The sequence below is a fragment of the Aspergillus ruber genome, assembly GCF_000600275.1.
Source record: "Aspergillus ruber CBS 135680 unplaced genomic scaffold scaffold00008, whole genome shotgun sequence".
NCBI classification, from domain to species: Eukaryota; Fungi; Ascomycota; class Eurotiomycetes; order Eurotiales; family Aspergillaceae; genus Aspergillus; species Aspergillus ruber.
In genome coordinates this window covers 756,022-778,260 of record NW_024467304.1, presented here as the reverse complement: position 1 = coordinate 778,260, position 22,239 = coordinate 756,022, and the positions used below count along the sequence as shown (strand labels likewise).

Sequence of the window (22,239 nt, the reverse complement as noted above, 5' to 3'; positions counted from 1 at the left end):
AGAGATTACAAGCTTACAAACTGAGTGACGACCTTTTAAACATTAACTAACTTAACTAACTAGTTATAATGAGGTGATTAGCTAACATGCCGCCATGAAAATCCATTCCTGCCTCCCTCCGGAAAAGCCTCCCTCCGAGCCCGAAAGCGCCTCTATCCAAATGCAAGTCAAAAAGACCTCCGTGAATGGTTTGAATCTGAATATAACCATACCCTCTCATCCGGTCTCATCTCCGATATCCTATACAGCAAATATAGTCATCTTGATAATGACAAACCACCCCGAGATTTAAAGCGCCAACGTCGCGAGAATTGGCCGGAGCTGGAGAATGCCTTATATGATTGGACAACACGTGTTGAAGGACAAATATCTGTATCTGCAGAGATCATACGGCATAAAGCAGAGATCTTTTGGGATTCCATTTATCCTGGAATGGAGAAGCCTACATTCAGCAATGGCTGGCTCCATCGGTTCCAAGCCCGGAGAACTATCAAATGGCGTGAGCAGCATGGAGAAGCTGGTGGTGTCCCAGAGCAGGCAGAGCAAAAAATGGTGATGATTCGGCAGGCTCTGGGTGCTTATAGCCTCAAGGATCAGTTTAATTGTGATGAAACAGCACTTCTTTGGAAGCAAACTCCAGTCCGAAGCCTCTCAACACGGCAGCTTCCTGGTCGGAGAAAGGAGAAAGCAAGGATCTCTGCTCTATTCTGCTGCAATGCAGATGTCACTGAGAAACTAGAACCCTGGTTTATTGGAACTGCTCGGAATCCACATGCTTTTAGAGCTGCAGGCATAAATATTCGGAATTTCAATTTAATCTGGCGGAGTAATCAAAAGGCCTGGATGACTTCCCAAAAATTCATTGAGTTTCTTCGCTGGTTTGATGTGAAAATGAATGGACGAAAAGTTGCTCTTATGGATAACTAACTTCTCTGCTCATCAGGCAGCAGCAGCAGATATACTAGCAAGTCAACAACCGCTTCAAAATACACTTATTATATGGCTTCCTGCAAACTCAACAAGCCGATATCAGCCACTTGATCAAGGGATCATCCACTGTTGGAAAGCATACTGGAAGCGGTACTGGGTCAAATACATCCTGTGTGAATTTGAAACCAATCGAAACCCTGTTCTTACAATGAATGTTCTAAAAGCCATCCGATGGGGCTTGCAAGGCTGGGAGTATGGAGTTTCTGGGCGAGCTATTCAGAACTGCTTTCAAAAAGCTCTTGACCCTCAAATACAGTATCAAGAACCTGTGGATCCTGCAGTAATGGACGACATCCAGGCTTCCTTCTCTCAGCTTCGGCTATCTACGCCAATTCAAGATCTAATGGATATAAAAGCTTTCCTAAATCCCGCAGAGGAGGCCGTCCAGGACTCTCCTGATGATATTGAAAGCCGGGTTTTGGCTCAATATATGCCGGAGATTGAGGAAGATCCTGAAGAGCTAGAAATTTTACCAAAGGTGTCTGCGGAGGAAGCAATTGCAGCCATTCAAAGACTCCGTATGTATGAAGAGCAGCAAGTGGAAGGAAGTCCTGCCTTTATACGTGAGGTGGAGAGGCATGAGCGTATTATATGGCGTCGGAAGTTGAATTTGCAAAGTCAGCGTGATATTAGAAGCTATTTTTCATATTAGTAGGCATTTTTGGGCTCCGAATATATAGATTGCTATCAGAGGCTGTTTTTCTGCTTGAGTATCTATTACCTCGCTATAGCGAGAACCCTGTTTTAACGAGATAATTAAGCTTCCTCCTTTATCTCCTTATAGCGAGGTTTTACAGTATCTGATAAGGTTATCTGTGGGTCCGCGGGTAGACTAGCCATGTTTTAGTGTCTGCGCTAGTCCAAGTTTATTTTCTATCTACTGCTCTGTAGCACTAACCACGCAAGACCCCCAGAAATCTCCTCTTCACCTCCGCTTTCAATGCTTGGTGTTCCGAATCCGTCCGTGCCACCGCATCCTGGTTCTCCATTGCCCGTCTCACGAGATACTGCAGACATTCTCCCAGACTTCCCCACGTCAAGCACTTGTAAACTCCCGGGGACGTATTATTATGGCCCTTGACTTGCAATAGCCCGTAACTCACACCATCTGCCATTCCCATTAACTGCCCGTACTCCACCTTGACGGTGGGGAGCTGTGCACTCATCCGAGACTGGTGCAGGTGATGAGCAGCCATGACGCTCTTGTAATTATGAGATGCCAGGAATAAATCCGTATGCGGGAACGCCTTTTCGTTCTCCCCACCAAAACCCTTGAACCGTTTCGACAGCACACTCTTCACGATAGTATCATACGCCATATCAGTCTCTTCTTTCGTATCATGGATCAAATGCCTCGGGTCCGAGCCCATGTACGCCCCGCGAACCAGCTTCAACCCGAGAATGAATCCCTCGTTTCCGGCAGCCTGCATGTGTGCAGAAATAACGTCTGGCGTAGCTTTAAGATAAGCCTGGTAAGTGTTGTATACGACTGCCCTGCCATCTCGATTGTACTTGCGCATCAGGTCGAGTGTCCATGAGTAGATCCCGTCGAGGAAGGCGCGTTGTTCAGCGTCCATTAGAATCCGGGCATTCTTTTGTACGACGCGGCGGCATATTTCGTCGAGGGCTTCAATCATTTGGGGTGGTGGGGGTGTGTTGGTGGTTAAGGCTTGGTTGACTTGGGGGCCGGCTCCAGTCAACCTGCTATTGTTAGCAAGGCGTTAGGACTAGAAGGGGATAGGGGAGACTTACTTGAGTGCTAGGTAATCACCTTCGCCAATCATCTCTATTGTCCTCAGCACGCCATCCGTCCAGCCCTGGATCATTTCGTCCCTTTCCAGTGCTTCCACCTTTTCATTGCTCTCTTCCTTTTGTTTTGCAACACGGTCATCCCGTGTAGTCTCCCGTGCATAAGTCAAGATAACACCCCGTAGCCCTGTATCCTTAAGTTGTCGTATAGTATCTCGCACCTGGCCTTCCACCTCACCCGCACAGAAATGGTCATATAGAGTCCTCTTCAGAAAGCCATGGATGAACGGGTTTCTATCCACATTGAAAAGAGGACCTTTTGCTTTTGCGAGTAACATTAGAATCGACAAAGACGGGACGCGGAGGATCCAATTGGAGGATATTGTGGTGACTAAAAGTGAGCGTAGTAACACGTTGGTCGGGATGATAGAGTGTGCAGGTAGTTTGGTTTTCTGGTCGATTGCTGAAGGCTTGGATGTTTTGTGCGGAAGACCTGCTCCTGGTATCAAGGGGGATGCAGTCGAGCCCCGACGAACTTGGAATCTTGATACATGGTTTCTGATGGCTGTAAAAGCGGCTGCAATTTTGTTTCTGAGCATGTTGTCGTGTTGTTGAATAGACAATGGATGGAATCAAGATGGCCGGGTGAGGAAGGGCTCTTTTCAATGTATAGTTCCCATACGTGCTGCGGGGTACATAGAAACTAGACTAGGCGACAAGGCGTTGCATTGCAGCACTAGGGTACGTATGATAGCAGTGATAATCACATTAATCCTGGTGTATCAGGGATGGGGTCCGACTCCAGTTGTGCCTCGGATTCGCTCCCGAGGGAACGTTCGCTCTCTGGCGGACACTGAGGGGGTCGATACTCCATAGTGTCACTGATAACGGATTCCTTTGGTGGTGGGACTGGTTCCGATACGGGAGCTTACGCCGAGTTTAGGGTCATCTGGAGATGGGATTGATATCCTGATAAGGAAAATGATGAGAGTTCGAGAACACCTTGATGTCATATACCATCTGTATCTAGTCTAGACAGAGAAATCTAGACAGAGAGTAAGACTGGAGCAGTAAGATGGATCAGTGTAAAGTGCCTCCGTATAGATCAGGATACCTGATTCGGTTAGTGCAACCCCGCACATGACCACGATAAGTTAAGAAATTCCACAGCAATGCTGTTCACTTTTCCGTTACATGCACAGTAACATCAATCGCTATCAGGTAATATCAATTATTTATCATGAAGTTGCGCAGTCGAACCGGTTGCTTGGCCTGCAAGAGTATGTACAGTCCACGATATCAATAGTCCTTTCTGACAGATGACAGGTAGAAAGCGTCGATGCGATGGTATAGCTGTCCCTTGCTAGCGTCGGCTATACTGAACCAGACTGACCACTTGAACTAGAGGAGCGGCCTTCTTGCAGGAACTGTCTGGTGCGAGGGGTCGTCTGTCCGTATCTCACTGAGCCGGCGCAGTCGATCTCGCTACGATTCAAGATTAGCGGATGTATGCATCTTTATGTTTGCTTAGTTTGTATCAGCAGCTGATGTGTTCTAGGCGATGTTCGGTGGAAGTCACGTCGGGGAGATCTACCCTGGCATTTCTTAAATGTTTCGTCTCAGGATATAGACTTGTTCTCTACCGAGCACACTCTGTCATTAAAGGATGGGTCTGAGGTCGACGATGTCTCTCGAAATTTTATTGACTCTCTCAGGCCTGGGCTTTCGATAAGCCCGTTGAGAGCATGCAGCAGTCTTGAGAAGCAGCTTTTTCAATATTGTATGGAGGCCAAAGGATATATGCAGAAACAAACTAACTAGTTTGCAGATTTAGAGGTTATCTGCAAGGTACGAGTTTTCCAGGATGATCAAAGCAATCACTTTCGATCACTGGTTATCCCGTTGTGCTACGGACAACGGCCGTTGCTATACGCCGTTCTTTCCTTAAGCGCCAACGACCGTCGCGCAGAGACATACGTCGATTACGAGAAAGTCTCATTATCGTACAAATCCCAAGCTCTCTGCTTACTTCGTGAGACATTGGCCGATATACATTATGCCAACGAAGCCCTTATGACATGTGTTATTCTGTGCTCTCTGGAAATCGCCTCAGGTTGTCGGCCAGACTGGGTCCAACATGCACAAGGCGCCTTTGCTATCATCGATAGTTTCGCCAACCTCATTGACTCACAGATACTCTTCTTCGTGTATAGCTACTTCCGCTTCCGAGCTGTTTTCTTCCTGACGACAAGTTCTCGCGAGCAGGCTGATGACGACTCACACAACATGTCCGCGTTACAATGTCCTCCAGAAATAGGACTGAACGTTGATCTAAGCTCGGGCATCCGGGATAAAATTCAGCCTCATATGGGCTGCTCCCTCAGTTTACTAGACATAATAGCAAAGACGACCCGCCTGGTTCAACGGAAACGGCATCTACGCCAGAGTGGTCACAGTTCGCTAACCTGCGAGGAAGATTTACGATGCCAGGCTATGTCCATCCGCAGCCAACTGGACTCACTGACCGAGGAGAATCCCTCTGCTAGTGACTACCTGGCGACATGTGCTGAATGTTTCCGCATGGCAGCGGATCTGTTTCTACAGCTGGCGTGTGATATTCCGCCATGTCAGTTAGCGCTGCAAGAGCAACTTGACCGCTTGCTAGGTCGTATTGGGCGAGTGATACACGAGGGCCAGGAGAGACAGTTGTTTCCTATGTGGCCGCTATTTCTGGCAGGATGTCTATCAACTACAGATGAGGATAGATTGCGGGTTCTGGACTACTTTTCTGTTCTTTTACACCAATGGCCTATCAGTAACATTCCTATGGTACGCGAGGCTACAGAGACAATCTGGAAGTCGCGAGATTTGAATGTGGAAGAGGACCAGAGCAAGAATGGCTTCGATTGGCAGATAATCATCGAACAGATGAACTGGAAACTAGCGTTATCATAAACAAATCAAATAAACAATCTTCCAACCCAAACCAAGCACGGGAAGCATCACAGCTTAGACAACTTCTTAATATCCGCAAACTCCCTCGTCTCTCCAAGCCGCCAACTAACATCCCCCTTCCCATCATCCTGCCCCCTCCCCTCCTTCCACCGCCACCTAGCAACCCCCTGGCCTCCCTCCTCCACCAGCCTCTTCACCCATCCACCCGCAATCGGCAACATCTTAAACAAATGCCCTGAATCCCCCGACAACATCACAACAGACCCCTCCATTCCAGGCACGTAATCGATCACAAACTCCGAATCCTTCGTATCCGCAAACCAGCACAACTTCTTGCCCACAAGCTCCCTCCCCTCCAACCCCGGCAACGCCTCCCTCAACAATCGCCGAATCCGCCCCTCATCCTCAACCGGCAAAACATCGCTCTCCACGAGTGTCTTGGGCGGCAATGATCGTCCAGACACGGGATCGGTGTTAACATATCCCCCGCCCATGGGGCAGATCTTTAGCCAGTTGGTAACTGGATCCGGTTCGAAAAAGAAGCCCAGGTCGCGGGCGTAGGTTACGGGGATGTTGCGCAGGGCGGAGGTTTCATCGTCGGTTAGGTGGATGTGTGCTAGGGACCAGGATTTCGCGACGATTTGTGACGCTGCGTTGGGGATGAGGGTTGCTGCTGCGGCGCCGGTGGCGACGATTGTGAGGGTTGTTGGGATTGTGGCGCCAGAGTGCGTGCGGAGGGCTGTTATCTTTTTAGTGTTGGGGTCTTTGATTAGTTCGGTAATCCAACCGCGGTCCTTGCCGAGAATGAATTTGACGCCGTTTGCGGCGGCAGCCTTATATACCGCGAGCAAAGCATTAGATGCATGGGCGTAGCCCGCTTGGCGGTTAAAGTAGCCTTTCCAGCCGGGGAATTGGCCGTCGTATTGCCAGGCTATGTTGCGGATGTCCTCGCGGGTAGCGACATCTTGGATCTGGCCTTTGTATTTGGGGTGGTCTCGAACTGTTGCGAGAAAGCGTGTAAGCGTATCAACTGCTTTCTGAGGAGCGGAGCCGGAGACTAGATGGAGGAATCCGGTCTGGTGGTAGTGAGGTGCGTAGAGAGGTGTTTTCCAAGCTTCGATTGCTTTCTGCACATATACAGCGTTAGCATAACTAAAACGACGCCTCAATAAGAAGAAAGTAAGAATACGTACGATCGTCAACTCAGTATACCACGGGTCCTCATACTCAGCCCGCACGATCTTATTAAGATCAAACCCGGCCGACGAGCGAGGCGGAATCTGTTCATCTTTTTCGTAAACAGTGATATTCGTATATCCGTCACTGGCAAGTTGGAGGGCAGTGGATAGGCCGAAGACGCCTGCGCCAATGATGGCGATAGGAGCAGATTTAGAAATGGGCATTGCGACTGTATATCAGAATAGATTGAATGGATTGTGGGTTCTGTATTTAATGGGAAAGGAATTGGTCTTTATATGTACGTTTAGTTAGATCACACCATACACAAAGGTTAGCTCGGTTCCAGTATCCGGGTGATGATATCCATCGCGCAAGTTGCGGTGGGAGGATAGTCTATGCGACGCATTCCACGATGTGGGGGTGCAACGTTGTCTATGCGGAGGATCAGATTGATTAGCCGGATAGGCAATTTGCGGTTAGATTATGCGATGAGATAGCTATTGGCTGGTTATAACTATTTTTACCCGATAGGGATGGAATGAAGCTATACAAATAAAAAAATAACGACTGACAATTGCATTGAACTGTTTGCTTCTATGTACACCTTATTGTTTATCCTACGCTAGCTAGTTACTCATTGCTAGGGTACTTGTATCCATTCAGCGGGAAAAATTCCTCCTTAATCGTCCGAGGACTTGCGAATCGCAAGAGAGCATTCGGGCTACCGGCCTTGTCATTTGTTCCACTGGCGCGGCTTCCACCAAACGTTTGCTGTCCGATAAGTGCGGCAGTCGTTTTGCAGTCTACAAGTGTTAGGACGAGATAGTCGAAAGAAGAGGGGAAGATAAACTCACTGATATAGAAGTTTCCTGCCGAATAGCGCAGTGTGTCCTCAGCCTCTCGGACGGCTTTCCGATCCGCCGCAAAGACAGCACCCGTTAGGGCAAATCCGCCGCCGCTCTTATCAATCTTTTGCAGGATAGACGACCACTGGCTATCCGGGTAGACGTACACTGACAGGACTGGTCCGAAGATCTCTGTATTAAACAGTGCGTGGTCGACGTTTTTGGCCCGGTAGACAGTCGGGTGCACGTAGAAGCCCGTCGAGTCATCGTAAGTCCCGCCCGTGATCAATTCCAAAGATGGATCCTTGTTACTGGCGTCGATAACGCCCTTGATCTTCTCAAAAGAGCCCCGGTGGATGACAGGTCCCATAAACGCATCCAAGTCCTTATCGGGAGATCCAATGGTGATAGTCTTAGTTTGCTCCTTGAGCTTGGACAAGAATTCCTGAGCCCGCGACTCAGGCAGATACAGCCGCGATGTAGCTGAGCATTTCTGTCCCTGGTACTCAAATGCACCCCGGATTGTGTGGTAGACGGCGCTGTCGACGTCAGCTGTCGGATGGACGAGGTGGAAGTTCTTGCCGCTGGTTTCGCCAACCAGGCGAGGGTAGTCGCGGTAGACCTTCTTGCCGATATTCTGACCGACCTGGCTGTACAGCGAGCGGAAGACGTCTGAGGAGCCTGTGAAGTTTAAGCCTGCAAATTCGCGGTGGGAGAGAACTGTGTTGGTGATTTGTTCGGCGTCGCCTGTGACGAACTGAATCACATTGGGGGGCAGGCCAGCTTCGAGAAGAATCTTGTAGACCAGTGTGCTGGCGTAGACGTTGGATGGGGAAGGCTTCCAGACCACGACGTTGCCCATAAGTGCGGGGCCAGAGACTAGGTTACCTCCAATGGCTGTGAAGTTGAATGGCGAGATGGCGTAGACGAATCCTTCGAGGGGTCGGTAATCCACGCGTCTGGGTCAATTAGCGCCATATATTCGTTAGAGTAGAGATAAAAGGGACTTACGTCCACATCCCCTCACTTCCACGATCCGGCTGCTTCTCCAACAACTCAGCGGCCAAATTGCAGTTCAAACGGAAGAAATCCGCCAATTCAGCCGCAGCATCAATCTCTCCCTGCCAGATGTTCTTTCCCTGTCCCAGCATCGTCGCAGCAATAAGGTCATATCGGTATTTTCCAGTTACAAGCTCCGCAGCTCGCTGAAAGATAGCGACTCGATCGACGAAAGGCGTGTTCTCCCATTCCTTCTTAGCACCCAGCGCTGATTCAATCGACGCATTGACTTGTTCCGGAGTCGCAAGCGGATAGTTGGTGAACGTGGTAGCGTGCTCGGATGGAATTGGCTGCCCGATGGTATTTGAAGCGGATTGCGCTTTGCCGTTGACGAAGAATGGGCTTTCGAGTGGTAATTGAGACTTGAGGGTTTTGAGGGATTTCTCTAGCTGGGCTCTTTCGGGTGATCCTTTGATAAAATCAAGCTGTGCTGGTTAGCTCTCCTCCTCTCTGACCTTATAATTATACTCACGTTTGGTTCGTTTCTGGCCGCTGGTAGTCGAAAAGGCACGGTTGCGACACTTCGTGCCTGGATTGAGGGCAGGCGCAATGTGCGCGCAATTGGCAACTTAGCAGGAATTCTGGGCAACATTATTGAGTATACCGTGGGCTACTTGAATGTAAGAAGAAAAAAGACAATTTGATACATTCAAATCGCAGCAGCAGCTCTAATATAGCGAGCCATGCAATCGCATAAACTAACCACGGCTGATCAGATCCGCTAGATAAGATACATGTGGGGTGTTCGGGTAGTCCAACCGAGAATCCACCAACGGCATTCTTGCGGATGGCTTTCCGTCACGGATGACCTTCCGGAATGGAATCCTCGACAGTGTTCTTTCAATGCCACAGGTCATAGCTTCTCCGCAGAGTACTTCCCAGCATAGATTGTCCGAACCCCAGGTGCTACAAAGAGGGGAAGCGTTCGGGACCAATGCAACAATCATGACACATTGAAATCAAGATCAGTCATATCTGCAGCGTAGTGTTGCGTTAGTGAAAGCTCACAGAGCACGATAAGACGTACATGCTTCTTTGGCTGCTCGGTACAATATGCGCGGCCATCTTGGAAAGCTGCAGGCGCAGGAAGTCGACCTGGAAAATGGAGCATAAACACTTTGGACATGACTTCCGTGAACAGGCTGTTCATGTCAGATGATAACAGCAGCTACTTTATATATAGTCGTTCTCCATTATGATCCCGGTTCTCATCCCCAGCATATTCACACTGGCTCGATTTGGGCACCACCAAGAAAGCAGTAGCCATGTAGTTTGCTGGTTTCTTGTACCAGGGCCTATTGGGAAAGCACAGCCATCATTCTATGCCCCGGCCCGATGAAAGACTTGATAGTATGAAGCCGATCGTTGAGTGTCTCTCAAACCCAAGTCTCTTGTAGGGCCTTGGAGATATCTGGCTGTCAACAACATAAACACATAGGCTGTGGTGCTCGGAAAGCGCGGGGGCTTTTTTAATGTATCCATAAATTTGATAGCGCTCTTGGGTTTCCCAGTATGGTAGCATCCATGAATTTCAGTTGCTGAAGACATGTCCAACTGGCGATATAGCAGCAAGGATCGTCCACTCTACGAAAGCATAGAAGCTAAAGAGAAAACCCAAGGTGCAGTATCTAGCATGGTGAGGCGCTTCCAGGTGCAAAAGCACTTGCTGATACAGCTACAAAAATGGTATAATTTATAATAATCGTGAATTATTTTCATAACACATGGCGGATGTGGAACCCACGCTCATACCTCAAGATATGAACACTTGGTCTACAGAACGTCATGAGAAGCCCCATATAAATATAACAGGCCAAGTCAATCGTAAAACGACAATCAAATCTATTCACGTCGTATATGTTCTCCCTGACCATCTCCCCCACTATTATTCTCGGCCATAGATTGATGATGTCATGCTTCTGGGCGGCCTTAACCTCCAGCAGAACAATAAGCCGCAATTCACTTATCCTCGAGGGAAATCAGGGGTAACCTAGGTATAATTGAAGCTTTGCTTAACATAGTGTTAGCGATAATAGCCGAAAAGGAAGAAAATCGCATACAAATAGACGTTCAATGGCGAAGAACTCCGTCTGCCCGGCGCCGGTTGAGTATGTCTGACGTCATGCTTGACACCACGGCGATGATTCGTAATAATCGACTTTCTCCTGGTTGACCTTGGATCTTTTCTACTTTAAATTGGACTCTTCGCAGAAACATACTTGTTGCTATCTCAGTACATACAAAGCCACCCGAAAAAATACTATTGTTGGTATGTCATGACCAACCCATCTGGTCTATACGAAGCCGGAACTAACCAGACACCACCAAGTAGATCTGAAACGTTTTAATACCCTTCCAACAACCGCGATGTCTTTCCTCGCCTCTACTCGCGCAACTCTCGGTCCCCGTCTCACTTTTCGACCTGTTCCTGCGTCCCTCTCTGCCCTGCATACCTCTCCGGCGCGGTTCTCCTTGAAGGAGTCGGATACCAGTGAGTCGAACACCTGACGCGATTGCACAGCAAGAAAGGAAGAAGTAGATTCTAACAACAAGTGCTAGACCGCGATGATATGAGCAGCGTCTACGAAGCTGAAAAGGAGCATCAGAGCAAAGATCGGAAGGAGGGAAAGGCACACTGGAAGCAGGAATTGGCCAGTAATAGTGAAGCTTCGGTATGTGCTTTCCTACATATGCTATTGGCTGTGAATACAAGAAGGATATGTGCTAACAATGCGCAGGTCAAAGCGGACCGTGAAGAAACCCAGACCGATGCCGAGAACATGGAGAAGCTACAGCAGCGTACAAAGGATTCCCCCAGAAGTGCCCATGGCCCTTGAGTTTGAATAATTAGGGGTGGTGGTTATTTTATTATTGTATTATAGTTCTGTTCTTACTGGGTCGGTCAGACTGGCATTTTTCTTAGGAGTCTGAGGTTTAATATCTACGGTTTTCTGCAAAGACTGTCTTGGTAGCGTAATATCGTATGTTGACCTTGTAAAAGCGAAGTATCAGTGGCGTGGTAAGGAGAGTGTCAGCAAATGACCATGGCAGCATAACATTCCCAACGCCTATATATCCCATAAATAACCTCTTCGGAATGAACAAACAGAACGAACGGACAATTCTTAACGCCATACCCCCCATCCGGAATCATAAACTAGTTCGTATCATCAAGGAGCCCCAGACACGGAACTCACTTCAGAATAACAATCAGGATAATCAGAATGATAATCAGACCAACGATTGTCATCAGACTCCAATTGTCTCCTGCGCTTCTCCGGACTTTGTCCAGCCCTTTTCTCGCACGGTCCAGCCGGGTCTGATGCCTATTTACACCTTCGTCGACCTCATCCAACAATGCGATATGTCCATCCAGCTCATCACCAATCTGAATACTCAATTGATGCTGTCGTCCGATCGATTCCCCCAGGCGGTCTAATTGGTCATCCTGGTCACGAAGCACTTGCGAGTGGTACGCATGTACCTGCTGGTTATCCATATTAGACTGATCAACACCCGGGGGGGATGGCGAGTCACGGTATGGCTGGAATAGATTGCGACGGTTGGGATCCTCATCCTCATCTGCGCCGGCGGCCATGAATTGAACGTTCTTGGTAGGCGGATGCTGTGGAACGGGCTGTTTCAGATCGGGCGATGTATTATTCGCCCTAGCAAAGTCGGAAGCCAAGGCCGGGTCATTGGGTGAGCTCAATGTGGCACCAGCACTACCCTCGCCGTGAAATTGGATGGACAAGTCGCGGAATTGAATGTGCAACTGATCGAGTTGGTCTTTCCAGTCCGCCGCGTCCTCATCACCTGCCTTCTCCAAGCGCCGTTGTTCTGCCTCCGCTGCTTCGATTCCTTCTCGTAGAGATTCTAATGAGCGGGAGATCTCTCCATCTTGGCTATTGGGCTCAAGGCTTAGCGAAATGGCCCGTTGTCGTTCTAGAAGCGAAAGTTTGATATGATCTGCGAGGAGAAAGAGCTGGGAGGGGTTCATCATCGCGTAGCCTCAGTATCGTAGGTTGGCAGGCAGAATTTGTATGCGACAGGTGAAAAAGGGTTGGGTTTGTGATGGCTCAAATCGCACTGGGCAGCGATGTGCGCGGTAAGGCTCCGATGCAGCAGAAGAACAAGGGATGGCGATCGTTGGCAAAGGGATACGTCGAACAGTCAGAAGTGTGTATAGAATATGTCCTCTGGCAGTAAGCAACAAATAACGGGTGTAACCGATGATTCTATGGAGAAATGAGATGGTGAAGATGACGCCGGAGATGATGCAGTGCCGGCGACGGTGATAAAGCCGCGATGATTGGCCGGGGATTGATCTGCCGCCTTCCGCTTCCGCCGCCGCCAAAACCCCCCGCAAGAGACCAGAAATGCTCCATCTTCCCGACTAACTCACCAACGACACTCTACTGCAAAGTTGCTGCACGAACAGGGGTCTTGCAGAAGTACGCCTTGTATGCCTCGTTTTGGGTCTTCTGGGTGTTTATGATCTTGTGTTGGTCTCCGCCACCAGTCTTCAGCGCCCCTTCAATATAGATATCGACTACACAACAACAGACGGACTTCTATCTGAGCAACAGCCGGGATTTCAGAAACCCGATTAACATCTCAACACCGGACCCGTGACGATGGATCTCGAAGAACTCCTCTTGGTGGAGTCGAGCTGCACCGACGAAGAGATCGTAGATCTCCGTGCATTGGACTACGTCTCCGGCTATAACACTCATCTCATGTGTCCGATATGCCACTGCGCCTTAATACGCCCAGTACGCTTACAGTGTGATCATGTGTTTTGCCAGAGATGTCTGAGCTCCGCCGTTACCAGTTCCTCCTCTGGCACAAATGATTTTACATGCCCGACTTGCCGCACACCGACACAAACTGTCTACACGGATGTACCTCGACTTTTGACCAACATGTGTGATGACCTTCGGGTGAAGTGCCCATTTTTAAGGGAGGGGTGTACGGAAATCATGGCCAGGGGCCACGTCGAGTCACATGTTGACAAGTATTGCGGTTACAAACTTCTAGATTGTCCGAGTAAGACTTGCGATAAGAAGACTCGGAAAAAGGACCTCGACTCGGATTTGAAATGCGTGCATGAGCTCCTCCAGTGCTCTCATTGTGAAGAGGAAGTCATGGAGCAAGATTACGAGGTGCGTCATACTCTTGTAACGAACTCCCTTTGTATCTGGTACTGACGAAAATTTTCGGGATTTAGGACCACTTAAACAAGAATTGCCTGCGTTTCAAAACGATGTGTCCACACTGTCAAGTCATGACATTGCAGAAGGACTTGAGAAAGCATATCGACGCCTGCCCAGATGCTATCCATTCCTGCACGGCGTCGAAATATGGATGCCCTGTCAAAATCAAACGAGCCGATATCACCGTGCATGAACAAGCATGTCCGTTGATTGCGATGGGGCCATATTTCGAAACTCAGAACTCGCGACTTAACTCTCTTGAGTTAACGATGCGACATCTACAGCAACGAAACGAGATTTTCGAGGACGGATTTGCCAACATCCGCTCTACCTTGGTCGACGCTTCTCGTGCTACGTCTGGACAAGCTAACATAGAAATTTCGGCTGAAGGTCAAACGGAATCGTCCGACTCACAGGAAGTATCCAATGACGGCTCTCAGTCTAGCAACCCAACAACCTATCTCCTCTCCCTTCATGAATCCCTCCGAGAAGAGGTCGGACAGCTATCGCACGCAATCACCGACCTTGACGCACGCGCCAGCATGGCAATCATGAACGAATGTCTACGAATCAAAGAGGACATGGCACATACCAACGCCGCTGTCAACAGCATGCGGATGCAAGTTCAATGGCTCATGAACCCGCGTCTCCACCAGGGAGAGCGAACATCTAGCGTACGCACCAACGATACGAACGATTCCAGGACTGGGCAGCTGGGCTCGTCCACTGCATCTGCTACATCTGCCTCGCCCATACCCGGGCCGAGTAATACATCCAGGCCGGGTCTTCGACCGCGGAGACTTAGCGATAGCGCACGGGAGGGGACTAAGCTCTAGTATCACTTCTATTTGCATGTTTGCTTTGCTTTGTTTGTCTACGACACCTCATGATTTACGACGATGTATACGATAGATGGCGGATCCCTAGGTCGGGAGTAATCATGGCATATTGTACGTTACGGATCGGGTTTGACACAAATTTGTGTCTGTATATATGTTGGCGGTCTTGGTATATTGCAATGAGATATGGTCATTCATTAGGATACAAACATACGACAGTGTCCCAGTTCCATAGTGTCAACAGTGATCATTAGTGGGTGGCAGCTGACAGCTGATAAACTTAAACTTCCAAATATATAAATATTTGTCGCAGTAGTCCCAAGTCCAACTAATTTCTTCCTATAACCAATTCGACGAAACATAAAATCCCCGCCATCAAGAACAAGGAAAGAAAGAACAATAAAAAAGAGAAAGAGAAAAAAAAAAAAAACCATCACGATCACAAAGAGCACAAAAACAAACCGCAAAAAAAATGATCAATCGTGATCGTCTTCTGAAGAAGCCGAACGCGGGGGTCGAACCCGCAACCTTGAGATTAAGAGTCTCACGCTCTACCGATTGAGCTAGCCCGGCTGGGCTTGTTGAAAGTAGTTTTATTGTAGTGCATAATAAGCCCATAGAGAGCTGGACAAAGTTTGGATTGGTGGGATTGTACCAGATATTGAACAATGATTAAATGAGTTAAAATGAATGAAGTAGTTATTAGCGAATATCTCGTATATCTCGTACTTGCTATAAGTACAACTACATACATACATACATAACATACAACATGCGGGTCATCATATCTGTATACATGCCAGCCAGTCATTTCATGCCGTCGTCAGGCCAAAGCCAACATAAGTAAGCCAACATATCAGTAAATCACTCAGCCGCCCAGTTCATAACATAACATCCTCATCGACCTATTTACTGTACCAGATACATCGCCAAAACTAAATACCAAAAATCCAAAAAAAAAAAAATAATACCCAAAGAGACATCATCAGGTCATCCAACATCAACCAAGCAGAAAGTAGGAAGCAAAAAATGAGCATTCACGGCAAAGGATTAATATCCATACCCGCTATATCCACCACCGCCATAACCCGAACCATGATGACGGCTATGGGAGGGATCGTGGCTGGACTGGTAGTAGCCCTGCGAATGTCCGTGGCTGGGCTGATGGTGGGAGTGCGAGTGGCGAGAGTATTCATGGCCATGGCTATGTCCCGAATTGTGGCTGTGTGAGTGGCTGCTGTAGCCGTCGTATCCTCCATGAGCACTGTGGGAGCTGTGGGAACTGGGGTGGCCACCGCTGGAGCCGTAATATGACGACGATTTCCCGTGGGAATTGTGCGACGGAGTGTGATGGCTGCTGCTGGACTCGGAGTACGAAGGTTCGTTCCTTGTTTCCCTAGTCGATCCACCCGGGATGAAGTTTGAGAACTTGCTCAGGTTCGAGATACCCGGGATGGGGAGTTTGGAGATTGAGTCCCAGGGCATAGAGGAGCCACCACCCCCACCGCTAGATTGATGCTGCTGCGGTGCCGAGTAGTGTTGCTGCTGTTGGTGGTGAACACCGGAATTCTGGCCTTCCATAACAGGGAATCCACCAGATCCGTGTGAATGGCCACCAGAGCCGTGGGAATGACCGACTTGCCCGCCGTTGTTCTTACCAGACTTCACACCCTCGGAGCTGAGAATATCGTTCAGGCTCCTGCCTCTGTCCTTCCGGGAGTTGACCCAGGATTCCACAGCCTCGAACATGGTGCGATGAGCATCGTTGCGCATGTCCCGGATAGCAGGGTGGTGGAACACACTCAGACAGTCGTGGATGACTTCCTGCTCAGAAACGTTGGGGTGCTCCCAGGCGTACAAGACACGAGGAGCGACATACTTCACAATCGCAGCCGCGACATGACCGGCAGGTTCGTTGAGAATGTTGGAGAAGTGGTCCTTGGAGAGGAGCGAGTGCGTAGGGTCGGTACACATGGGGTCGGTCCAGGGTTCGTACTGGTGCTTTCCCGATGCATCGATGACGCTTGCAGATCCAGTCTGGAGCGAGTTGGAAGCGGCGCTGATGAGCGGGCGAACGAACGGAGCCAATAGGGACATGACGAAGACGGTGAGCGTATCTGAAATCTTCTCCACTGCGGCTTCCAGGCCGGGGATCTTCTCTATGATCGAGGTGAGCTTGCGCACGACCTTGTCCCGGAATGCGAGGATGGGATAGATCTGGGCGATCGTCTTGTTGGGGTCGAAGTCTGACAGCACCGAGGAGCTGCCACCAGATGAAGATTGTTGGGTTGGCTCCGATCTGCTCGTCTCTCCGAGATCCCGGGACGAGTAACCAGAACGGGACCCCCGGCTTCGGTTGGAAGTCTCCTGCGCATCTGACTGACGCTTGAGGTTCTCAGCCTCCGAGACGAGTTCCCTCGTTCCAGGGATTTTGCCCAGAAGTCCCGTGAACGCACCCAAGGAACCACCCGACGAGTTCGTCTGCGCATCACCCAGCGCGATGTCCATCTCATTCACCTCCGACTGGGTGAAATGATCGGTAGCCTCTCCAAGCACAGAGTGGAAGAAATCCACCATACCAAAGGTACCAGTCACAAGCGGAAAAACACGACGACCATGGAGGTTAATCTCAGTGCGAACACCCGTATGCGGGAAAACATTATGGAATCCCATCTCACGCAGCGCAAGCTCGCAGTAGTTCGTGTGTGCGCCAAAGTCCTCCAACGTATGGAGAGCCTGGCCCATGCAGCGCAGCGCCTCAGAAAGATCATCCTCGTTTCCCTTGCGCCCAGAACTGGTATAGAGCCGTCCGTAGTGAATGCTGCGAGACAAGCTGTGCTTGATGTAGGCGCTACTTGTATCCCAATCGCCGCGCTCGTTGGCGATGTAGTTCTTCATTCCGGTCTTTGGGTCAATGTCGAGTTCAACCTGGCGCACGGGAGGACGGAGACGCTTGTCGTACTGGCGGGCATCCATGTTATCGGCGTAGTCTTTGGGGTTGCTGTAGGCAGATAATGTCAACGACAGTCTTTAATTCGTAGGAAGTGTAGGGACGCACTCAATATGCTCCTCCGGGCGATACACCCCCAACCTATCCGATGTAACCTCAAACTCGCCTGTTGCAAACCGAAACGACATAAACGAAAGAATCCAAACAAGAATCCGAATCGTATCCGCGGGAAGACTCTTGAGCGTGCCGACATCCATAGCCTGCGAGCTGTAAAGCGTCTTGTCAGCATCGCATACTCAAACCAGCACAAGCTGAAAGTGACGTACTAGTCCCTCAGCCAATTTCCAAAATACACCCTCTTGATCATAATCGACGTCCACTCATGGCCTTTAATAAAGGCGACGGTCTTAAGCACATCTTCAATATCACCATGGCGCCAGTTCTTGCCCTCGACGGCGGAGATGGAAGCGATGTCTGCATTATTAGCACAGCTATTATGGACTTGTCGCAAGAGAATACTTACTGCCAGCGCCAAAAGCATGGACCTGCGCGGGGAGAACGACCAGCAAGAGGCCCAGAATGAGCAGGGCGTTGAGGGCCGAGTTGGCCATGTTCGGTTTTTGTTCTTTGTGTTGTAAAGCTCGGCTGTATGTAGTCTGGGAACGCGATCGGAGATGAGTGTATTATTGGAGGTATGCAGGAGCCAAAAGACGACGATGTAAGAGACGCTACTAAGACTCGATCTGCAAATGAAAAATACAAACAGACATCATCAGATCAACAGCAGCCCTACTAAGTGTGGTATTACATACCATACGTTACCGGTAAGTAACAAAATGGTATATACACATTACATAAATTACATACAATTGTATACACGTAAAGTACATACAATACATATACAAAAGTCAAGTGAACATCAAAAATAGAATGACAACTATCGACCAGAGATTACTCTGGGAGGGGGCGTTACTGAATAAATAAAAAAGCTCGAATTCCCTATTTCGATCGACAACCTACGAATTATTTTTGGTAGTGTGCCCTCAGTCCCTGATCTATATTTAACACGGTAATATCCGGGCTGTTGATCATTATGAGCGAACATAGCAGTCTGTCATAAGAGCAGAGCATAGCTATCGAGTACATCCGTATCGAGTATTGAGGAACCCATAGTTTGCGGAGTCGGATTTATATGAGTAGAAGTACGCGTAAATAAGGGTTCAGGAGGCAAGTTAAACCACGGGAGCGCTTCTCCTGTCTACCTGTCCATGAGACGCATTGATGCTCATCCATGGATCGCCATGACCTCTCACTTACTCTATTAAGATGGACTCGAGTCATTGCGATGTCCTTGATTGACAGTAAGTATTAATAGCATATGACGACGATAATACTGCTAATTGTGAATGCCACTGACTCTCATAACTAACTATGTACGGAGTACTCTGTAGTATGAATTACCCCTGGATCACTAATTGACTATTTTGGGCGATACCCCGCCATGTCGCGGGGTAGACCAGTTACTGATAGCTATGGGCATGTCTACGCGATAGAGCACTCTGGATACCAGCAGTATCGGCTATCAGCGGTACACAAGTAGACATAATTCACATAGAGTAGTATCCAATTGTCAGATCATCCATTCCCCTCAACAGAGTTACAATTACACCCCCTCTCAGCCTTCAGCCTTGTAGATATAATAAACCGCACCCTGACTTCATCCTCACCACCATCAACAATACCAACCACCTCAACATTCCACATCTACTCCATAACCAGAACCCATAAAAAATAAATAAGAGGAAAAAAAAAAAAAAAGTCCACAATGACAAACAAATACCTCTCCTCCCTCCAACGCGACGGCTACGTCCTCATCCCGTCCCTCTTCGCCCCCACCGAAATCACCAACCTCCGCAATACCGCCTCCCGCGCCGCAAGCCTCGCCCGCACTGGCTCATGGCCGCACTTCCGTACCGTCCCTAAGCAATTTCCTCCATGGCCAAAGGAGCCCCCACCGGCCGAGGAGGGCGGTATTTGGGGCGTGCAGCATCTGCTGCATCCTGAGGTTGAGGGGCGGAGTGAGTTTGCGGGTGTATACTTTTCGGAAAAGGTGTTGGGGATTGTGGAGAAGTTGCTCTTACCGGACGGCGATAAGGGAGAAGGGGAGGCGCTTGTTATGGAGTTATTTAATATGCTCGTCGCGCCTGAAGCGAGGGATTTTGAACTGCGCTGGCACAGAGATGATATCCCCGAAACTGCATCGGCGGAGGAAGAAGAGCGTTTGCTTCAGGCTAAATCCCCGCAGGGCAGACAATCGCATGCGCAATATAACCTTGCGCTCTGTCCCGATGCCTCCCTAGTCGTCGTGCCGGGTTCCCATCGCCGGGTACGCACTGAAACCGAGCGTAACGCCGCGCCCTATGAGCCCTCTCTACCCGGACAGAAGATCGTGGAGCTGCAGCCTGGCGATGCTGTGTTTTATGATAGTAATATCCTGCATCGCGGGGTGTATAAGGGCAAGCTGGCTGGGGGTGCGGAGACGCGGTTGACGCTGCATGGGAGTGTTGGGTTGAAGGCTGCTGGGGGCCAGAAGGTGAGGGCGACGGCGGTGTTGCAGCATGGTGTTGGCGCGTGGGTGTATCGGGAGGATGCGGCGTTTGGGGTGGGTGAGAGAGCTGAGCGGATGAGGGCGAATCTGGTGGCTATGGGGACAGGGGAGGGCGTTGGGTATTCGTTGCAAGGGTAGCTTACTGTCTAGAACCTGAATATATGATGAGCCATGAATGCATTGATTCAATTCTACCAGACAGCAGCCGGGGTATAAGCAACAACAATCAACCAACAACCAAAAAAGGGTCTGTATCCCAGTCAAAATCGCTAAAACTATAAATATCAAAACCATGGAGTCGTAATTCGTAAGTCAGAAGAAGAGAAAGCAGTAGCAGTCACCCATCCATTGGTCGCTGCGCATATACATAATGGAACATCACATGGGTATGCAACGAGGTATTGAGCAACTCCGCCCGAACCTGGTCCACCCATTCCTGAGCTTCCTGAGAGGAATAACCCAGAACCCGTGTCCACAAAGCCAGTGTATAAGGCTCAATGGCGTCGTATAGTGTCACCTTGCCCACCCGTCCGATCTCTTTCAAACGAGGGTTCTTGGGCCATGAACCAACGGGGCACTGACACAATTAGAAACCTGCAAATAGCAACAACATATAGTCTATAGTTTGCACACCTTGTAAATGTCATCCGTCACATTGGTAAACCCCGTTTCCCGCATCCATCCGGCAAGAGCAGGCGCTATATTCATGCGCCTCCCAAACATCTGACTGGAGCTATCCAGTAGTTTCTGCCACTCCTGAAGCTTCACAGCCCTCTCATGCGTCCCATCATCCGACCACACCCAAGCATCATACTCCTGCATCTCCACCCACCCTCCCGGTTTGAGGTGACTGTACGCCTGCTGCAGGAACTGCTTCCAGTCCCCAATGCCCCCACACAAAGCCCGCACATGGATATAATCAAACGCCTCGTCCTGCGTAAACGTCCAATCGCTCTCTGCATCATCAACAAAAAACCGGCAATTCGGCGGCGTGAAGTTCGGCTGGATGGGACTTAGATCCGTCCCTACAATCTCAGCGTCGGGGAAATCCTCCGCCATTTCTAGGGCCCAGACACCCGTTCCCGTGCCGATGTCGAGGATGCGTCTTGGCCGCCGGTCACGGGTGATCGGAGCACGGTATAAGTCACCGCCTGTTAGCAGACGGAAGAGATGGTGGATGAAGGCGAGTCGGTCCTGTTCTTCTTCGTCGTTGGGTAGGGGGTATAGGCCTTGGCGGTAGGCGTGGTATCGACGGCCATTTTCGTAGTAGTAGTCGCGGACGGAGGATGTGATGGAGAGTGTGGAATCAGCGATAGAGTCTGCGTCGCATACGGAATCCTCATCGCTTGTCTGGAAAGAATTGTCAGTAACATTTTCCCCCCTTCTTGCTTCAATGTGTGTTGTATAGATTAGCAGCAACAAGACAGACCAGATCAGAACACATACGAGCCAGTATAGAATAAGAACAGCAAAGTAAATACAGAATAAGAGGATCAATCAATTAATATAGTACAGCCATGGAGCAACTCCAAACGTCAGTATCAACATCATCATATCTTCCCCTGGTCTCAGCTCCTGCAGCTAGATAACAAGGAAAAAACAAATCATTGATCATCGTGATTCATATCCTTTGATTCAACTGGCATTGCATGACAGGGGAATTAATGACATAAAAAAAATAGAAGAAAGAAAGGTGCGTATCTTACATCCACTTGGATCCGTTCATTGGGATTGGGCTGGGACATGCTCGAACAAATAGAGCCACTGAAGAAAGAGAGATGAGATGGCTGTAATGATAACAGCAGAGTAAACGATTGAAAGAGATACAGATAAAGAACGCGAAAAAAAA

At 49.2% G+C, this 22,239-nt stretch overlaps 11 protein-coding genes and 1 non-coding gene across 12 annotated transcripts; 5 read left to right on the top strand and 7 right to left on the bottom strand.

Moving 5' to 3' along the window:
- The first annotated feature begins 3 nt into the window (after positions 1-3).
- Positions 4-1,790, top strand: EURHEDRAFT_357696 (DDE-domain-containing protein). Its single transcript, XM_040778473.1, has 2 exons — positions 4-885; positions 944-1,790. Exons 1-2 carry the CDS (start codon positions 433-435, stop codon positions 1,640-1,642), a joined length of 1,152 nt encoding a protein of 383 aa, XP_040640320.1. The 5' UTR covers positions 4-432; the 3' UTR covers positions 1,643-1,790.
- A 93-nt stretch (positions 1,791-1,883) lies between these two features.
- EURHEDRAFT_452725 (proline dehydrogenase family protein) lies at positions 1,884-3,338 on the bottom strand (the record flags this gene model as incomplete). Its single annotated transcript, XM_040784063.1, has 2 exons — positions 1,884-2,691; positions 2,743-3,338. 2 exons carry the CDS (start codon positions 3,336-3,338, stop codon positions 1,884-1,886), a joined length of 1,404 nt encoding a protein of 467 aa, XP_040640319.1.
- A 602-nt stretch (positions 3,339-3,940) lies between these two features.
- On the top strand, positions 3,941-6,133 carry EURHEDRAFT_411137 (Zn(II)2Cys6 transcription factor). The gene is made up of 5 exons (XM_040781536.1): positions 3,941-4,019; positions 4,066-4,086; positions 4,145-4,246; positions 4,298-4,519; positions 4,568-6,133. Exons 1-5 carry the CDS (start codon positions 3,980-3,982, stop codon positions 5,692-5,694), a joined length of 1,512 nt encoding a protein of 503 aa, XP_040640318.1. The 5' UTR covers positions 3,941-3,979; the 3' UTR covers positions 5,695-6,133.
- EURHEDRAFT_411136 (NAD(P)/FAD-dependent oxidoreductase) lies at positions 5,484-7,116 on the bottom strand. The gene is made up of 2 exons (XM_040781535.1): positions 6,888-7,116; positions 5,484-6,821 (listed from the first exon to the last, which is right to left on the bottom strand). The coding sequence occupies exons 1-2, from the start codon at positions 7,095-7,097 to the stop codon at positions 5,742-5,744; spliced, it is 1,290 nt and encodes a 429-aa protein (XP_040640317.1). The 5' UTR covers positions 7,098-7,116; the 3' UTR covers positions 5,484-5,741.
- Positions 7,117-7,459: 343 nt separating this feature from the next.
- Positions 7,460-9,369, bottom strand: EURHEDRAFT_385442 (L-glutamate gamma-semialdehyde dehydrogenase; the record flags this gene model as incomplete). Its single annotated transcript, XM_040779650.1, has 4 exons — positions 7,460-7,676; positions 7,728-8,677; positions 8,730-9,202; positions 9,250-9,369. The coding sequence occupies 4 exons, from the start codon at positions 9,367-9,369 to the stop codon at positions 7,504-7,506; spliced, it is 1,716 nt and encodes a 571-aa protein (XP_040640316.1). The 3' UTR covers positions 7,460-7,503.
- Positions 9,370-10,748: 1,379 nt separating this feature from the next.
- On the top strand, positions 10,749-11,733 carry EURHEDRAFT_411133 (uncharacterized protein). The gene is made up of 4 exons (XM_040781534.1): positions 10,749-11,046; positions 11,110-11,268; positions 11,337-11,449; positions 11,516-11,733. Exons 2-4 carry the CDS (start codon positions 11,145-11,147, stop codon positions 11,612-11,614), a joined length of 336 nt encoding a protein of 111 aa, XP_040640315.1. The 5' UTR covers positions 10,749-11,046; positions 11,110-11,144; the 3' UTR covers positions 11,615-11,733.
- On the bottom strand, positions 11,540-13,039 carry EURHEDRAFT_411132 (syntaxin family protein). Its single transcript, XM_040781533.1, has one exon. It carries the CDS (start codon positions 12,778-12,780, stop codon positions 11,971-11,973), a length of 810 nt encoding a protein of 269 aa, XP_040640314.1. The 5' UTR covers positions 12,781-13,039; the 3' UTR covers positions 11,540-11,970.
- Positions 13,040-13,414: 375 nt separating this feature from the next.
- Positions 13,415-14,829, top strand: EURHEDRAFT_452986 (putative TRAF-like signal transducer; the record flags this gene model as incomplete). The annotated part of the gene is made up of 2 exons (XM_040784080.1): positions 13,415-13,942; positions 14,008-14,829. The coding sequence occupies 2 exons, from the start codon at positions 13,415-13,417 to the stop codon at positions 14,827-14,829; spliced, it is 1,350 nt and encodes a 449-aa protein (XP_040640313.1).
- A 503-nt stretch (positions 14,830-15,332) lies between these two features.
- EURHEDRAFT_t61 lies at positions 15,333-15,405 on the bottom strand. The gene has a single exon. It is a non-coding gene; the product is annotated as a tRNA-Lys (tRNA).
- Positions 15,406-15,536: 131 nt separating this feature from the next.
- Positions 15,537-18,707, bottom strand: EURHEDRAFT_476256 (Het-C domain-containing protein). The gene is made up of 4 exons (XM_040785420.1): positions 18,306-18,707; positions 18,109-18,256; positions 17,891-18,049; positions 15,537-17,833 (listed from the first exon to the last, which is right to left on the bottom strand). Exons 1-4 carry the CDS (start codon positions 18,391-18,393, stop codon positions 15,883-15,885), a joined length of 2,346 nt encoding a protein of 781 aa, XP_040640312.1. The 5' UTR covers positions 18,394-18,707; the 3' UTR covers positions 15,537-15,882.
- Positions 18,708-19,432: 725 nt separating this feature from the next.
- Positions 19,433-20,602, top strand: EURHEDRAFT_411129 (phytanoyl-CoA dioxygenase family protein). The gene has a single exon (XM_040781532.1). It carries the CDS (start codon positions 19,608-19,610, stop codon positions 20,526-20,528), a length of 921 nt encoding a protein of 306 aa, XP_040640311.1. The 5' UTR covers positions 19,433-19,607; the 3' UTR covers positions 20,529-20,602.
- On the bottom strand, positions 20,559-22,155 carry EURHEDRAFT_411128 (class I SAM-dependent methyltransferase). The gene is made up of 3 exons (XM_040781531.1): positions 22,097-22,155; positions 21,024-21,740; positions 20,559-20,967 (listed from the first exon to the last, which is right to left on the bottom strand). The coding sequence occupies exons 1-3, from the start codon at positions 22,133-22,135 to the stop codon at positions 20,728-20,730; spliced, it is 996 nt and encodes a 331-aa protein (XP_040640310.1). The 5' UTR covers positions 22,136-22,155; the 3' UTR covers positions 20,559-20,727.
- Positions 22,156-22,239: the final 84 nt, after the last annotated feature.

Coding starts and splice junctions, on each gene's coding strand:
- EURHEDRAFT_357696 (XM_040778473.1), top strand. CDS start 433: ATGGAGAAGCCTACATTCAGCAATGGCTGGCTCCATCGGTTCCAAGCC. Junction 886..943: donor AGTTTCTTCGCTGGTTTGAT/GTGAAAATGAAT, acceptor TCTGCTCATCAG/GCAGCAGCAGCAGATATACT.
- EURHEDRAFT_411137 (XM_040781536.1), top strand. CDS start 3,980: ATGAAGTTGCGCAGTCGAACCGGTTGCTTGGCCTGCAAGA. Junction 4,020..4,065: donor CGGTTGCTTGGCCTGCAAGA/GTATGTACAGTC, acceptor GACAGATGACAG/GTAGAAAGCGTCGATGCGAT. Junction 4,520..4,567: donor GAAGCAGCTTTTTCAATATT/GTATGGAGGCCA, acceptor ACTAGTTTGCAG/ATTTAGAGGTTATCTGCAAG.
- EURHEDRAFT_411136 (XM_040781535.1), bottom strand. CDS start 7,097: ATGCCCATTTCTAAATCTGCTCCTATCGCCATCATTGGCGCAGGCGTC. Junction 6,822..6,887: donor GGTATACTGAGTTGACGATC/GTACGTATTCTT, acceptor GTATATGTGCAG/AAAGCAATCGAAGCTTGGAA.
- EURHEDRAFT_411133 (XM_040781534.1), top strand. CDS start 11,145: ATGTCTTTCCTCGCCTCTACTCGCGCAACTCTCGGTCCCCGTCTCACT. Junction 11,269..11,336: donor CTTGAAGGAGTCGGATACCA/GTGAGTCGAACA, acceptor AACAAGTGCTAG/ACCGCGATGATATGAGCAGC. Junction 11,450..11,515: donor CCAGTAATAGTGAAGCTTCG/GTATGTGCTTTC, acceptor AACAATGCGCAG/GTCAAAGCGGACCGTGAAGA.
- EURHEDRAFT_411132 (XM_040781533.1), bottom strand. CDS start 12,780: ATGATGAACCCCTCCCAGCTCTTTCTCCTCGCAGATCATATCAAACTT.
- EURHEDRAFT_476256 (XM_040785420.1), bottom strand. CDS start 18,393: ATGGCCAACTCGGCCCTCAACGCCCTGCTCATTCTGGGCCTCTTGCTG. Junction 18,050..18,108: donor GGAAATTGGCTGAGGGACTA/GTACGTCACTTT, acceptor GACGCTTTACAG/CTCGCAGGCTATGGATGTCG. Junction 17,834..17,890: donor CGCCCGGAGGAGCATATTGA/GTGCGTCCCTAC, acceptor ATCTGCCTACAG/CAACCCCAAAGACTACGCCG.
- EURHEDRAFT_411129 (XM_040781532.1), top strand. CDS start 19,608: ATGACAAACAAATACCTCTCCTCCCTCCAACGCGACGGCTACGTCCTC.
- EURHEDRAFT_411128 (XM_040781531.1), bottom strand. CDS start 22,135: ATGTCCCAGCCCAATCCCAATGAACGGATCCAAGTGGAT. Junction 21,741..22,096: donor ATGAACGGATCCAAGTGGAT/GTAAGATACGCA, acceptor AATTCTTTCCAG/ACAAGCGATGAGGATTCCGT. Junction 20,968..21,023: donor TGACGGATGACATTTACAAG/GTGTGCAAACTA, acceptor TAATTGTGTCAG/TGCCCCGTTGGTTCATGGCC.